The 17,219-nt window shown below is 37.2% G+C and overlaps 1 protein-coding gene across 8 annotated transcripts in view; it reads right to left on the bottom strand.

Annotated features, from left to right (window-relative positions):
- Nucleotides 1–102: 102 nt before the first annotated feature.
- Nucleotides 103–17,219, bottom strand: part of LOC127962087 (probable C-mannosyltransferase DPY19L3) — a 54,660-nt gene continuing 37,543 nt past the window's right edge. For all 8 annotated transcript variants that reach the window (XM_052561535.1, XM_052561531.1, XM_052561530.1 and 5 more), the window contains 3 exons: nucleotides 10,133–10,265; nucleotides 4,358–4,516; nucleotides 103–1,019 (listed from right to left, as the gene is read on the bottom strand). In XM_052561535.1, coding sequence (XP_052417495.1) covers nucleotides 831–1,019; nucleotides 4,358–4,516; nucleotides 10,133–10,265 — 481 coding nt within the window. In that variant the 3' untranslated portion in view covers nucleotides 103–830. The remainder of the gene's footprint in view (nucleotides 1,020–4,357; nucleotides 4,517–10,132; nucleotides 10,266–17,219) is intronic.

The raw sequence follows: 17,219 nt of genomic DNA, 5'->3' as shown, positions 1-17,219 counted from the left end.
TACAATGTCAAATGTCTAAAGCCTTTTAAACCATATATTGTGTCAGTGATGGCCTCCTACTTACACAACTAATGCAAATAACGTATAGAGTGGAGTCCAAAAGAACAACAAAAAAAGTTTTATTTGAAACATAATTCATTTCTAGATCAAAGTAAATTTTGTGACATTTATTCTTAGGAGCATTTATGCCCAATTCCATAAATTTCTTTATGCCCATGAGCAAGACTGTTCTTCAGAGTATATATACATATATTTTTACACAGCCAAACAGCATGATGTAGTTCAAATTGACACAGTTTGCCAGATTAAAGACAACACTACCACAGTCACTAATTACCCCAAACTGCTCTTGTGAGATCCAATTTCAAATCATTGATATCCATTGCTGTTTCCTCATTTGATTTTGTTGGAAGTGTGACAGTAATGAGGCTGTGAAAGCAATTGTTGCATCTTTAGTTCACATTGTGTGCAAGAGCCTAAATGTGTGTTTAGTGGAAGGGCACGTGTCGAAAGAGATGTGATGATCAGAGAGAGAGAGAGAGTGAGGGGATGCGACAGACTGTGAGAAAAAAGCTTTTCCTCCCGTCTCTCCATGTTAAACTTGAGCTCCTGTTGCGGCAGACCGACTCAGAGCAGATTTACACACACAAACACGTACCAAATCATCTAGTGCGTGCTGGCTCAATCAGGCATCTCTCCAATCTCTCTCTTTCACACAGCCGAACACACACACTCACACACACCTGCTACTATCACACACTCATTGAACATTCCAGATGGGGAGTTCATTCATCCAGTGAAGGTGGGCGACTGCTGTTGAGGAATAAGCATTATAGAACGTTCTCAGCTTTGTTTTTCTTCTTGAGTTTCTTGAGTTTGTACACGTGAAACGTCTTGTTTTTGAACACTCGTGTGAAGAGGGTTAAATACGGAGGCATGTCGCTCTTAATGGCCTCACAAAAACGCGGGTGAGTTGCAGGGATGAGGTCCGGCTCGTTTTCACCTGGGCCATCCATGATCTGTAATAAAAACACAAACAAATAATTATTGAAATGGTGCTACTTTTCTATAAGCTGATATTTCTCAACAGTGAAAAATAAAGGGCATATTCTCAGATGAAGAAGAGTCTCAGAAGCCTTCTTTTAAAGTGCATTCTTTATCTTTCAAATCTTAGAGAAAGTGTGCCCTGAGGTTTTTTTAAACATTTACTTTGAGATATATTCCCAAATTAACAGAAAGGCCTTGAAATGCTGCTGTGAGATTATTTAAGCACCCAGAGATAGAAAGAACTGCCACCCATGGGAGAGATCAGAGCGAAAAAAAAAAAAAAAGAAAATAAATAAATAAATACAAATATCCCACACAACACATGGCTGTTTCTGGGCCATTGATATTACATATTCACTCCTTCATTGGTAGTTCTGTCTGCAATTAGCAAGCTTTAATTAAACCAGATATGTTTAATCAAGGTTAGAATAATGTATGCACACAGAACATGTTACAAGAGTGAATCTTATGCAAACTGCTGGAGGCAGACTGAGGAAAGAAATCAGGTTTCATCAAACGAGAAAGCGAGTGAGGCTCTTTTACTGGCAGCTCGAAGTCGGATAAGAGGAGCAAGTGAGGCAAACTTCTGTGAGATCTTTCAAAGGCATGGCATTCACTTCAGACACATGAATGACAACTGCTGACAAACTATTTTCAGCTGGAGCTTTTTGCCAGGATGTGGGGGAGATTTTTTTTTATTTTCTTTTTTTTTTTTTTTTTGTAGTTGACATGTGCACAGACATTACACAAAGTGCTGCAGCTTAGAACTTGGAAATTTTGCTTTTGTCAGATATTATGCACAACTGTAATCAACTACAAAAGAACAATCAAGCTACCCAAGCAAAAAGACTAACTTAAGCCACATTGCACACAGGGTGAAACAGTATTTAATAACTATGATCTGTGGGTGAGTGAGAACGTCTCGGTTACGTATGGTAACCCCGTTCCCTGAAGGAGGTAACTGAGACGTCACGTCGGTGACTGACAATCTGGGATATCGCTTCGATAGACCAATCTACTTCGAGTGTAAACTAAACGAGCCAATGCACATTGGCATGCAATTATTGCATCCAGCTGCTGCTGATCACAGCATGAGTATAATAAGGCAGCATGTGCAAACATACCAGGATTTCACTGAGGAGTCGAGCCGGTGACCAGGCGGCTCAGCGGTGGTACAACAACTGTTGCGACGGGACCTGACTTCTCAGTTCCCTTCTTCAGGGAACGATTGTTACCATACATAACCAATACATTCCCTTTCAGTCAGTCACTCTCGAATCCCTACCAAAACACCATGAGTTCTGCTCCTTCCAGTGCCCTGTGTGAGCCGCCTGCACCCCATTTGGTGTAGGCCGGGGCTCGAAAGTAGTTCCATTCACCTTTGTCAAAGCACTACCACACTGAGTGAGATTGGATAACACTGGGAAAACGTAACCGTTTCACTGGGAACAGGGACACTGCAGAAGCCCCATCCTTCCTGAAGGAGTTTTCGGAAACAAATACACACATAGCATCTGTTTAGGTGTATATGGAGAAAATAGAGGTGATTGTAACCCTCATGGAAGACAGAAGTCTGCAGGAAAACACAGACTCTAAGGCTATACCTTGGACTGTACACATATGAGTACCACTTTGGTCTCAATATTGGACCCAGCCTTTAACGGTTCTCACGGATTCATTGTGAAGGCCTGGCACCAGATGTTCCGCCACGTCCAGCTGCTGAACGTGATGGAGGATCTCATCAGGGTCTACAGTATGGACACTCTGGAGCAGTTTTAGCAAGCCGACACTAACCGGGGCCTCTCGGTGCCACTACTTATTTGAGGTGAGAACACCATTCCCCTTCTGCCGGCCTCCGTAACATAGAGCTGATCTGATGTTCTGAAGCTTTGTGTCCAGTCTACATAGCATCTTAATGCTTGGACGGGACAGAGCAAAGCCAGGGCTGGGTCTGCCTCCTCCAGGGGCAGTGCTTGCAGCTTCACCATATGGTCTTTGAAGGGAGTAGTGAGAACCTTGGCCACACAGCCAGGCTGGGGCCTCAGGATTACCTGGAAGTCAGCCGTCCTAAACTCTAGGCACAAATCGTCGACCGAAAATGCGTGCAGTTCCCCTACCCTCTTGATGGAAGCCAGTGCAAACAGGAGCAGAGTTTTCAATTAAGGAAGCTTTAGCTCAGCTGAATGCAAGGGCTCGATTGGGCCCAAGACAGTACAGAGGGGGGCCGAGAAGGATTTAACCTCCCAGCCCCTCTAAGGAACCTGATGACGAGGTCATGCTTACCTAAAGACTTCCCATTCACAGGGTCATGATATGCAGCAATAGCAGCAACCTGGACTTTGTGGGTGAAGGGAGACAGCCTTCGCTCCAGCCTTTGCTGCACAAAGGAAGCGCAACCGCAATCAGGCATCTCCGGGGGTCTTCTCAGTGAGAAGAACACCACTCAATGAACAGGTTCCACTTCAAGGCATAAGTGTGTCTCGTAGATGGTGCTCTCGACAAAGTGATGGTGATCGCTACCTCCAGGGGTAGGTCAACTAGAACCTCTGCGGGTGCCAAACGATGACCCGTCTCTGAGCCAGCAGATCCTTCCTCAGAGGAATCGGCCAAGGAGGGGCTGTCATGAGGAGCACTATTTTGGGGAACCAGGTCAGAGTGGGCCAATATGGCACCACTAGCAAGACTTGCTATTCATCCTGCTGGACTTTGCACTGTGTCTGTGTGAGAAGACTCACTGGGGGAAACGCATATTTGCGTAGGCTCTGTGGTCAGCTGAGTGACAATGCGTCCGAGCCGAGTGTTCCCTCGGTCAGGGAGTAGAAAAAGTGGCTCCGAATCGAAAAGCTGGTATGCATTGCACCTACTGCCTTATTATACTCACACTGTGATCATCGACATCTGGGTGCAATAATTGCATGCCATTGTGCATTTAGTTTACACTTGTAGTAGAATTTGTCGGTCAACGACATGACGTAGAGAGAGAGACCGACTGAAAGGGAACAAGTTGATGTGACAAAAGGAAAAATGTAAGCATTAACTTCACAGTTAAAGAAATTTTACATGAGAAATGAAAACCCCTCAGAGAGCTCAAAAGATTTCCAATATAAAAACAATCAACCAAGACCAGTGAGCTTAGCATCTAACCCAAATTATATTTGTTTATAGCCACATGAGGATTCAGTAAAGAGCAAAGTTGTTAGTTTTAGCCGCTGAAAAAAGTCTCTGGTTCTTGCAGAGAAACTTTAATTTAAATGGAACGAGTGTGGTGTGTGTGTGTGGGCATGAACTGGAGATGATGTGTGTGACCCACATGTCCGTTTGCCAGGTCGAGCAGGTCCCTCAGCCTACAACCACGGCTGTGCCTGCGCTCATAGCAGATGCTGTCCTCCAGTACGATGTAGTCCGCTCCAACCGAACAGAGAACTTTATGAACCTCCTCAGCAGACTGACGTGCATAGATCTGATATACCTGCAGGGAATGAAAAGGGCAAAGATGGGAGAAAGATACATATTAGGTGCTGTAGTTTAGAGGTTAAAGACTGCAGATTCATTGTTTGTGTGGTAAAAAAATGTACTGCAAGGTGCTCCAGGAAAAGGTCTCTAAATGAAGGACAACAGAAAATCAAAGTAGTTTGGAGTTTTGAATGACAAACTGTGATGAAAATATATTGACCTTTTCTTCAATGGCTAAAAATGAGAGAAAAAAAATGTTGTGGTTTGGGGGTGAAATGTTCGGCTTTAGGAAGAGATTCAATCAAAACTAATACTTCAATATGGTAGGAATGTTTGAAGCTGGGTATTGAACTGTAAAGTACTAATCTAATTGGCCGGAAAAAGTCAGCAGACAGTTGCAGATTGTCTCAAAATGAACAAAACTTTCAACATCTCAGAGAAAGAGCAGGCATAGAAAACTTTACTGTCTAAAATGAACATAAACAGTTAGGAGAAAATCAGATGGTTATCAGTATATTGGACCTGTGCATTATTTCCTAAAGTGACAGCAATCTAAAATACCCGCTACTGTCTGTGTCCTTAATTTTACAGAAAGAATACCATGTTCTTCTTTTTTTTTTTTTTTTTTTTTTTTTTTTTGGAAAAGTAATTTTATTTAATTTAAGATATCATGGAAATTAAAACTGGATATCTATTGCATGTTCAACAGATTTATTCCTAGAACCTATAATGAGTTTATCTCTTTTAATTTTAGTTCATGCTTAATGCATGAACTAAACTAACACATTTATTAAATTAATATAACTAAACCATTCGATCTTATGATATTTAGCTGGACTAAAACTAGATTAAAACTAAAACAAACCACTAAAAAGTGGTTTTAATCTAAAGACTATGACTAAAAATAAATTTACTGTCAGAATTAACACTAATTAGCATGTTTAGCAAATGCTAATTATGTCACTGTTGAAATGGCCAAGCTGCAGAAAATCACTGATGCATTGTAAGGCACTTATTAATAAACATGTTATTAAACTTTTGTGCATGAAAAGAAGGCAATTAAACATTTTAACGTCATTCATTTTTTGCATTTGTCGTAATAGATCAAGCAGAAATACAGCATGCAGAAAAAATGCTAGAGTACTGCATACACAGTTTCACATACCATTAAATATATATTTACAGTATTTAAATTAATGGAACAATATGGCAGCATAATTGAGGATGGTATGTTAAGATTTGACATTTCCGTATATCACAAGGAGATGCAGTTCAACGTGGCAGAAAGGCTGTGGTAAATTCAGTGGTACGGTTTTTATGCCCTTTTTATTAGCAGATGTCGACAGACTATCACAACTAAAACTCATTTTCTCATGAGCCACAGATGCATACTATACAGAAAAGAGAACAGAACACTCTGATGAAATCCGTGGCAAACGACCAAACAACATTACTGTTACAAGAATCGCCAACCTAATAAGCCTCACAATAACACTGGAAAATGAATTATGGATTCATAATATATTCACTGATATGACGTATGGGTATTTATGGACATTTTTCCCTGACAAAATGTAAATAAATATCAAATATTATTTTGTATGGGTGTAAAAAATAATGGCATTGCATTTATGTTTCATTTTCTCAAATGAGGCAATAAGCACCTCATCACCTCAGTCTGATGAAAAAATAATCAACATTGCAAAGATCAAATATTATGCGATATGAACTACAATAATGTTCCAACAAATATGCACTTTGCCTCCTTGAGCTCACTGTTTCAGAAAAGCTGCCACCTCTTGCTCTGACTGGCTGATCACATTGTCTTTCTGTCCACGCGTTAATGCCCACCACTCATGCTTGTGGTTGGTCCACAAATCATCATAAATCGGTATAATTGGTGGAAATCATTTAACAAATTACAAAGTACACATCTCACCAACTCGAATATAATCACTTTATCATCACACCATATGTGAATTGAAAACAATACAACAAGATTATGAAAGAGGCAGTCACTAACTAGCATTCAGCTTAGTTCAATTAAAGCAGCATGCTACTCTCAAATATTTATTTTAAAACTCCACAGTAAGAAATAAAAAAATACACAGTATACTTATTGTGGTGTTAGCAAAGCCAGTATCTCTGTATGTGTTGTACAAGCAAAATTATTTGCATTTATTTTCAGGAAAAGCAAATGTGGTTGATTACATTGTAAGTTTGTCCAAACTATATGAAAACCAATTTAATATAATCCCGTGCCTTTCAAATGTAAAATATGCCAAATACGCCATCTTATGAATCATACAATTATTTTTATTACAAAACATCTGTAAAACAATTTACAAAAAATACTAAACTAAACTAAATATTATTTATTTTTTGGTAAAGAACATTGATGTAATTTTTATGTGGGATGGGTACAACATTTTCCCACCATGTCCCAAACATTATTTTTGAAAGCCATTAAAAAAAAAAAAAAAAAAGCTTGTGGAACCTATGCACAACACACAGAAAAAGCATTTCGAGTTAAGTGGTGGGAAGACACATAGTTTTTAGCCTTTTTTTCCCATAAGTATTTTTTCTACATTCATTTTACCCATTAGGATTTTATTCCTAATGGGTTCATTCATTAAAGAGTTATAAGCCATGAACCAAACCAACCAGCTATGAGGAGAATCACATTACAAACTTCAATCTGAAGTAAAAAGTATCTGAAAATCAGACAAAAAGACAAAGGAACAACAACTACAATCCCTTGAAGCAATGAGAATGCCAATTTGAATCAAATTATACAATGGAGAAATATAATACTTTATTTAAAAGAGTTATTAGAAGAGACTTTACACACTCATCATTTTTGTTTTCAATATTGTAATTTTAGTTATCTAAAATCCCTACCGTTATCCAAGAAGAATATAGAATAACTGCATCCAATAAGTTCAATAAATTGTTGAACTCCTATAGTTGTTATTTTTTAAGCAATATAACAGTTTAAAAATGCATACAAATTAATTCAGGTATTTAATTGACTTTAATATAAACATGCACAATTATAATAGTTTTGGTTACTTTATAGTTCTTTATAGTTTAAAGTGTATGGTACATTTTTGAAGGAGCATCTAATTGGGAACCTGCATAAACATCAAACTGAACTGGTACATGAATTAATATTTTGCTATGATAAAACTCAAATGCAGAGGGGACTTCTTCAAGCCTCCTCATTTTAAAGTCCTCACACACTTGCAACCTCTTGGCATGTCTCTATATGGAGAACCTCTGCTTTAATGTACTGATTTGATGGGTAATTTGGGTGATTCTGGTTAGATCAATTCTCATCAATTCTCTGAATGAAGGAGGAACAGTACAGCAGGAGTCTGGTCTTCCACCAACTGTTCAGATCCATATTTTCTTCATCTGATTATCAGAAACCCTCTGACTTTGACCACCTCAACATTCTGCCTAGCAAACTCAAGCACTGAACCTCTGCTACAGACAAATGTCCCATAGTGAAGTCAAAAGGAAACATGACATATTTCTTTATTTTATTTTTTTCAGACAGAAATGGAAAAGAAAGACAGCCAACACGATCAGAATTACAGTGTACATTACACATTTTAATGAGGATGTTTTTATAGACAAGTGCCATATATCAGAGCAGCGCTGTGGAGTTTATTTCACTTCATAAAGACACCCACTGATGCGTCAACTTCCAGCCACCTCAGTGAAAATCCTAATTAAATTAATTATGCTAAAAGTCACACTTCTGCTGATGAGGCCACGTATATAACACTGCAGATGCCATTAAGAGAACCCTTATCATGATCTTCTTGATACGGCCCATTTGTAAGCTCATCAAGATTATCAGCTGATTTAAGGTACACACTTTTAGACTCCAATGCATTTATTTCTTCCAACAGTATCTAAAGAGTTTTTAGTGTTGTCTTCTGATTGATTGATTTATTTCAATTAGTGGTGGGCCGTTATCGACGTTAGAGTGCTGCGTTAACACGAGACACTTATCGGGCGATAAAAAAAAAAAATCGCCGTTAATCTATTCTCAAAGTTGGGTTGGGAGCTGGGTCTATACTAAGCAAGCTATGACGACTTTTACCTTGATATTTTATATAACCGACTGGCTGAGGCCAGCCTAACGGACAGCGACACTGAACCGAGCTCTCTTCTGCGAAGTTCTCCTCAAAGTCCCTGCTGCACCGGAACGAACAAATACAAATCGCAGTTTGAAACAAACAACAAGATGTGAAAGAGCCCGATTCAGTACTCACGGTGTTCTGGTGTTCAGGGCTCATGCAGAGAAAGGCGTCTCGAGACGCTAAAATAAATGTTTTCAAGTGTGTTGATCAAAACACTTGAACATCGAATTTGCTTATTTTTGCTCTAGTGCCGACAAATACATACAAAATATGTCAAAATCTCCACCTTGGAAATTATGCTAGAAAAAACTGTCAGTTATTTCTTAAGTGAAAGTAAACAGTTGAGGAAAAATATGGGATGTGTATTATATTGGATTTGTTCATCGTCTCTTAAAGTGACCGCGCCTAATTTAGCTACTGGCTGCTGTAATGTAAATCCAAGAAAATGAAAATGAAAATCACTCACTGCTCTTGACTACTTTGTAGTTTTAACAGTCAAACCAAAAATTATTCAGATACCAGATATATTTTTTGATATATATAGCAAAACTGTAATAATGTGAGAAATGTTGAAGGTGTCTGAATAAATGTAGGTTTGATTGTATATTTCATTTTTACATTGAAGACTATCCAGTGCTATTTTACATTTAATTATTTGGTTTCTGTACCAGACTTGAAAAAAAACTTAAACATTGTGTAAATAGCACAAATAAATAAAAATAAACCAACATACAAATTAGATAATTCAAACAGGGCCCACTGGTACAACCTTCACCGGGTCCCTGCTTGTGCAATGTGGAATTAGTTTACAGCTTTTTCAAGCAGTTTGTGATGCATTTTGGAAACAGGAGATGTACATGTCTAATGCACCACCTAGCTTGATAAACCCCTTCTCAAAGACTTACTGTTTGTCAAGTTTTATTTGGGTAACACATATTCTGAATACCGCTGGCAGAATTCGAATGAGCCATTTTAATCTAGATTAATCTAGATTAATTTCAAGATCACAGTGAGATTAATCTAGATTAAAAAAATTAATCTATGACCACCTCTAATTTCAATTAACATAATAGGGCATGATTGCAAAAGAGAAGATTTCATTCTTTCTTCATACGCTTCTGAGATGTTTGGCATTTTATATAATTCAGACCTGGGTCTAATTGACCATATGTTCAGCTCTGAAACAAAATATTATTGTGTATATTTTATGTAAATAATATTCATTAAATAAAATGTGTATACTTTTTTGACTTCTGCACAATTGTAATCCAGTACATTTTGATTGCTGATTGTGTCTTGAAAAAAAAAAAAAACTTCTCCAGAATAGTGTTGTTTGCTGCACTTTAGTATTGACACCAAATAAACAAACCACATCCCGAAAGTTGAGTCAATTTTTGTCCCAGGAGAAATGAAGTTCCTAGATATAATTGAACTTGGATTGAATTCTGATTCCTGTAAATCAATCCTGAGACTCTTACCTGTCTGGTCCTCTCTCTCAGTGCCTGGTCCTCATAGTGTGGATGGTTTGTCAATACTCTCCCCGTACACAGCTTAATTCCTGCCAACAGCTGCATGCTGCCTGCAAACACCGCCCGTTTGGGAGTCTTCAATCTGTCAAGAAAAACAAAAAAAGGAAATCATGAGAAAGCTCTGTTACATACACTTCTCAAGTTTCACTAATATTTCAGGACAGACACAAGGGGACTGGGTGTGTAGTGGTGGCATTTATGAGAAAAGCTAAACCTGCAGACATTTATTTCGGGTGAAGGTAGAAATGTGAAATGGTTCAGTGAGGAGGGACGCAGTCATTTGTACACTCCCATCACCCATGGCTGAAACGCAGAAGATTTGAAGTCTACTGCAGGCTTAAAAAGCACTCCGTCTGTCTGGATGAGATCTGTCTCCTGTTATTTTATATATGTGCCTGGCATGGAGGAAAGTGCTGAAGCTTTATGGTATTTGAATAGCCTGACGGATCTTTCAGAGACCATCTGTTTATCAAAACATAAAGTTTCAAAATCAGCTTCAACATTTTACACAACATTTTATTCCTCAGTATTAGTATCTACACCAGACAGAAGCCTCTGGGAGAAAAAAACACATTTCATAACTTTTGTTGTAAATCGTATTTTGGGGCAAATTTTGTATTTTTGAATGCAGCCAAATTTCAGCATGAGCAGATTGCGTGACATCCCCTTATCCTCAAAAACCATCAAAAAAACTGCACAAGCTAAAAGAAACAAATATATATACAAAATACTAAAATAGATTTGCAACTAGAATCATTTGTGCTTCCCACAATGTCTATTATGGAAATAAAGAGACATTTAGAAACCAAACTAACATTATGACTGTTAGGGATCTGTACACTTTACATCATAATTAAAATGAATTACCATGGTGTCATTTCACAAATAAATATTTAGTAATAGTTACCAAGAAAAAAAAAATCTAATTCATCCTAAATCAAAACATAGTTCACGTTATCATTAATACGTTTACATTTTTTATTGTAGGGGCTTTTTTCCCCACAAAAAGCAATTTTGGAACAGTGTTGGGTCGTCACTTGATGTCTGACTCAATGTAATCTGGGTCCCGAAGCAAAACAAGTTAAAACAACCACTGATTAAAAAAGCAGCCTCAGGCACTCAAAACTCCCACCTCATATCGGTTCAATTTGTTTAGGCAATAAAACGATATATTGTCACAGACGTCTTTCTTCAAGGTCGGCTTTAGCTCAAGTCGGTAAAGACAAAGTGTCTGTGCTTGTGAAGGTTACAGAGGATATGATGGTTTCATCTCGGTCCAGTCTGGAATGAGTTGGATTAAATATTGGATGCATTGAAGAAATGTTTTATTACAGAGGTCAGGATCAAGTTTGGTCCGTATGGTCAACTATGAATGTGGACCTTCACAGGACAACCTTGCTCCAAGTTCAATAACTGCTACAAACACAGACAAAATGCAAAATGAACTCCACGAAGCCCCACATTGGATACACACCCTGGGGGACAGGCTCACAAACACACGCTCACATAGGGTGACTAACAGCTATTTTCAATCTAAAGTTTACTAAAGCAATAAAGCTGCAAAAACAGAAAGAAAAATGGCTCCAATTTCAGTGGGTCAAAGAATTCGGCATGACCTTCACCTCAAAGACAAACTTAATGTCTGATCACATTCAGTGCGTGTACCTATGATTGCATCTATGCAAAAGATTGCAAGAGACAAGAGTTTCTTCCAATAATGGCCCTTCTGATGCTAGAATGGAAAGTGGACTGAAAAATACGGAAATATCAGACTACTGTGAAAAAACTTTGAAGAGAGGGCAGCCCTCAGAGTATAGTACACACTATACCGCTAGATAGACAGACAGATTCCAGCATAAAATCCAATGGAATTCATTGAAAACATTCTAGTTTATATCAGCATTTTGTCTTGTCTTCCAGCATAAATGTCTACAGAGATATTCCCAGATCTTGTTTTGTTCTAATGTACTGTTGTGTTGTATAAAAAGTGAACTACACTAAAGGCATAGCAATGAAACTGGATACATACTGTACATAACAAAATTTGTATGCACTCATTTTAGGTTGAGGTTTGGATCTGAGAAAATGTCCTCTTGTGCGGGCTGAATTACCTTTTGTTAACCCTCTGGAGTCTAAGGGTATTTTTGGGGCCTGGAGAAGTTTTGTCATGCCCTGATATTTGTGCTTTTTTCCGTTTCTTATAAATATCTAAATGGGTCTAATAATAATAATAAATAAGTCTAATATCACTGTAATCAGCACAAACTGGGCTATAATAATATGTGAGCAGCATGTATGTACATGATTGTATTTTTGAGAAAAAAAATGTTATGCATGGTTAGTGAAAAACTAAAAATGTTAAATCACTTGAATAAGGCCATAAAGCACATACATAACATTGGTTCCCGGAATTGTTGAGAACTGGAGCTTGTAGCCTAGAATTTTTATTTCTAAATTATGTGAAAATCATCTTGTTTACTCATTCACAGAAAACAATATATTGATTTAAATTTTCTAAGACACTTTTTGTTGGTAAAAGTCATTTGCGAGTAGACGTCAACTATCATGAATATCATTGTGATTTACACCTGAGAAGACAAAGCCCTGCATAATGAGCTGCATAATGAGCCTCTCATTCAACTGTGCCACTCTGAGGGAGGACTTACAAGAAAGAATGTGAGAACAAAATAAAAGTATATAATTTTATGTTTGTAGTTCATTAAGAATATATTTAATTATCCCACAACATTATTTAATATTCACTTGGGGGAGCAGTTAAACAGTTTATTAGGGACAATCAAAGCTGACTTTCAAACAAATTTTTAGGCATCCTTACTCCAGTCACACAATCCTTCAGAAATCCTTTTAACAATCTTATTTTCTACCAAAAAACATTTATTATCATCATCATCATCATCATCATCATCATTATTATTATTATTATTAATGTTGAAAAGAGCTGAGAATATTTTTCAGTTTTTTTTTAAGGGGAATAAATTGAAAGAACTGCATTGTTTTTACATTTGTTAGAGTTATCTCTATTTGACACATTTATATTATTTACATCAAGCTTTTGAATGGTATAGTATTGTATACTGTTATTGAAACTTCATAATGTTTCACTTGATTATACATTTAGTCAGGAATTATAGTTTGGAAGAAGTATTTGGAAAAAGTCTAACTAGTAAAATGTTTACACGTTATGTGAAAACTAGTACAAATAAATAAAAAGAGACTTACTCATGTTTATGATCTCTGCTGAATAAATTGCTTCATTCTTTTTTCTGAGGAAATCCATTTCTCAAATCCTCAACCACATCACATCTTTTTGGAGTGATTTATGTCTTATTCCTCTCATCGCGAAGCAAACAGTAAAATAAAATAAAAACTTGAAGAATAGTCTGGCTGCTTTTTCTTCTGTGTGGGCATATTCAAGCCGTGCGCTTCAGTTTGAATCTGAATAGCGCGTTAAGCGCGGGGGCGTGGTCACATTAGATATAATGAGCGGAGATATGAAAAACAGACATTGTGTTGTTTTCATATGGATTACTTTATCTCTATATAAGAATATTTGTTTTCGGTAGCTCTTGTTTAGTTTAAAAGTAGACATTTCAGGCTTTCTATAGATATCTCTCTCATATCTCTTCGTTGAGTATTCACAGAGTTACAGTTCATTTTAATGACATGTTTGTAAATGAAGATCAGAGCACACAAAGGCTGCAGACAGCATACCTTGTTTGTTATCTTTATTTTATAAGTGTACATAGGTGTTTTGTTATTATGTCTGTATCCAAAAAAAGTAGACCCTTTACAGATTCGATTGATGTATTGCTCTTATCTGTACGATTAAAACTGAGAGTGTAATTTAAGTTCTTTTCAGGGTTATCCGGAGAAAATGACTCAAAACGCATATATGCGTTATACTCCAGAGGGTTTTAAACCCTAGTTTGCTCACAATTACATTAATATTAACCAAACAAATGACAATAATTTACAAACAAACCTAGAAAAAAAAATTTTCTTCAAAGATGATGCTAGTTTTTTTTAGGGGTGTGCAAAATTGACACAAAATGTTTTGGGTTTTTTTGGCGGCAAGTCTCCATCTTAATGAGTGATCCATTGACTAATTGTATGCTGCGGCGCCCGGGGAGCAGTTGGGGGTTTCGGTGCCTTGCTCAAGGGCACCTAAGTCAATACCACGACTTAGGTGCCCTTGAGCAAGGCACCAAACCCCCAACTGCTCCCGGGCGCCGCAGCATAAATGGCTGCCCCCTGCTCCGGGTGTGTGTTCACAGTGTGTGTGTTCACTGCTCTGTGTGTGTGCACTTCGGATGGGTTAAATGCAGAGCACAAATTCTGAGTACGGGTCACCATACTTGGCTGAATGTCACGTCACTTTCACTTGTCACTTTTTTTATGGATTTTTGGCAATAACCAATTGTTCCTGTAATCGGCTATTGGTGCTAGGGCTCTGAACCGGTTCAAGGAACGAAAATGAAAACCGGAAACAAACGATATTTTGACAGAAACAAAACCAAAAACGAAATATATTTTTATAGTTCCGAACAGAATCGAAAATTTGAAATGACGATTATCCGGTTAATAATGTTATTTTATCGTTCCATTTAATATTCAAAATTTGCTGTCAACCAATCATGAATTCCAGCAGTATGGCATACGCAAATGTGACGCTGAAGCCAGCGAGTGAAATGTCCGCTCAGCTGTGAACTCATCATAGGAGAGTCTCGTATGGCGTCATAGTCTCAATGGCAATGCGCCGTCTTCAGGGCCGGATTAAGACCAAATTAGGCCTGATGCTGCAGTGCAAAAAGGGCATTTTTTCTCGCTGTTGCTGCATGTGCATTCAACACTCAAGCGCCAACATGCTTAGCCTTTCCTGCCCAACTGAGGACCGCAGCTCTCCTTTGATTATTCCCAACTTTGAGAAGCTCGGCTCGCCGGGGGCACTGGACATCATCATGCACAGATAGATGCGCTAACAAATTTCGACATTTGGAAAATGCTGCGAAAGATTTAACAATAACAAAAGCTCGTACAAGCTCTGCTGATTTGTTCACAGTCACCAGTTTCTGAGTGCATGAATGCAGCAAACTGTATCAGCTAATTTTGACCCATTAATAATCAGTTAAACGGTTAACGGTTCATTTATTTTCAGTAAATTATACAAATATTTAAAAAGGTTTTCTGCATGGTTAAAATACACTACGCGTGTATATATATATATATATATATATATATATAGAGAGAGAGAGAGAGAGAGAGAGAGAGAGAGAGAGAGAGAGAGAGAGAGAGAAATTTGTTATTTAATATGTTTTTTAGAGAAAAAATAAAAAAATATTTAATTCAGAAATACACATAATGCTGACACAAAATGTTTACAAACATTAGGCTATAATAAACACTAGGCTATTTCTATAATCATTTGTCATTCAAATAGATTGCAAAACTTTGATTTTGTGTCGAATGAGACTCAACGTTGGTTTCAGTTTTGTTTTAGCCTAAATTAATTAGTTTTAGTTTGTTGTTAATATTGCTATAGCTTCTTATATTTTAAATTCTTGTTCTTTTCTAAATACTGTTACTGAAATTATTTTGTTGTGGAGTGAGGGGAACTAAAATTTCCCAGACTTTCATAATGCATATACAGCGCTACTTATTATACATTTACTGTTATTCTATATTCTTTATATTAAATAACATTTAGCATCCAGATACATCGGGAATATGGAAACATTTGGATTATAAAAAATAATGGAATATGGAAACAATTGGATTATAAAAAATAATGGATATTCAGAAACTGTTTAAAATGTGAGTACATTTTTACCTGAATAAGTTCATGTTAAATGTAAAGTTAAAGTAATGTGGATGCAATTGAATCTTAATTCTGTAATAAATAAATGCATACATTTCATTGTATAAGAAAAAAAGGTTTATAAGAATGTGCCTATTAAACTTCTGGCAAGAATCGGAAGTAATGCTCTCACAAGCCACTTCTATTACCAGATGATAGATTTTCCACCCAGTTTAACTTCTATCAAATAACATCCACAGAGAAGCACATGGTCAACTACAAAAGCACAGATCTCATCAGAGACAAATCATCTCCTTCACCTACCTCACCCTAATAGACCCTTTTCACACTTCCGTGTTCACACAGCAAAAATCTTCAATAATGAAGTAAATTTGTGTATTATCCTTCGTCGATGACAGCAAGAGATTAATTCAGAATTATTATTGATTTCAAATGCATTCATTACCAGTAATGCTTCCAAACAGTCTTAACCTACTTTCCCATGAATGGCGATAAAAAGACAAATAGCTTCCTGCTATTCGACATCCATGACAGCATGTTTTTCATGGTTTTGAATGGGGAGTTCACAAAGTCTGATTACGTTATTACCAGAGGTGGGTAGTAACGAGTTACATTTACTTCGTTTCATTTACTTGAGTATTTTTTGGGGGTAATTAATACTTTTTGGAGTATATTTAAAGATGGGTACTTTTACTCTTACTTTGGTAAATTTTTTGGGAAAAATATGTACTTTTACTTCGTTACTGTGGGCGGCGCTCCTCTCGTTAATTTATCTTAATGCAATAAATGTTATAAATGCTTCAGTTTATTCCAAACGTGCTGTCTACTTTTCTCTGGACAATGAGCGATGCCCATTCGCGAATGATTCATTCTTTTGAGTCAATTCTGTTCAAAGGCTTAATCAAACCAATTGGCAAACAAATGAATTAGTTCATGAATCAGTTTGAATGATTCGTTCAGTTCCCTGCCGCACGCGCTGAGCGTCTGAAGCGGTTCACTCAGAGTTGTAACGTTTAAGATCATCAGCAGCATTGAAAACGTGGATATGGAATTGCATTGAATTGAAAGCAAATCTGCAAAGGCTATTATTTGCTTGCGATGGAAATCCTTATTAGATGAACACCACGTGTGCTGTCTACTGTTTAACAGGTAATAACTTGGGCTATATTCGATTACAGAACACGATACCACTGTGACATT

Source organism: Carassius gibelio, chromosome B7 (genome assembly GCF_023724105.1).
Source record: "Carassius gibelio isolate Cgi1373 ecotype wild population from Czech Republic chromosome B7, carGib1.2-hapl.c, whole genome shotgun sequence".
NCBI classification, from domain to species: domain Eukaryota; kingdom Metazoa; phylum Chordata; class Actinopteri; order Cypriniformes; family Cyprinidae; genus Carassius; species Carassius gibelio.
This window is presented reverse-complemented; position numbering and strand designations above follow the sequence as displayed.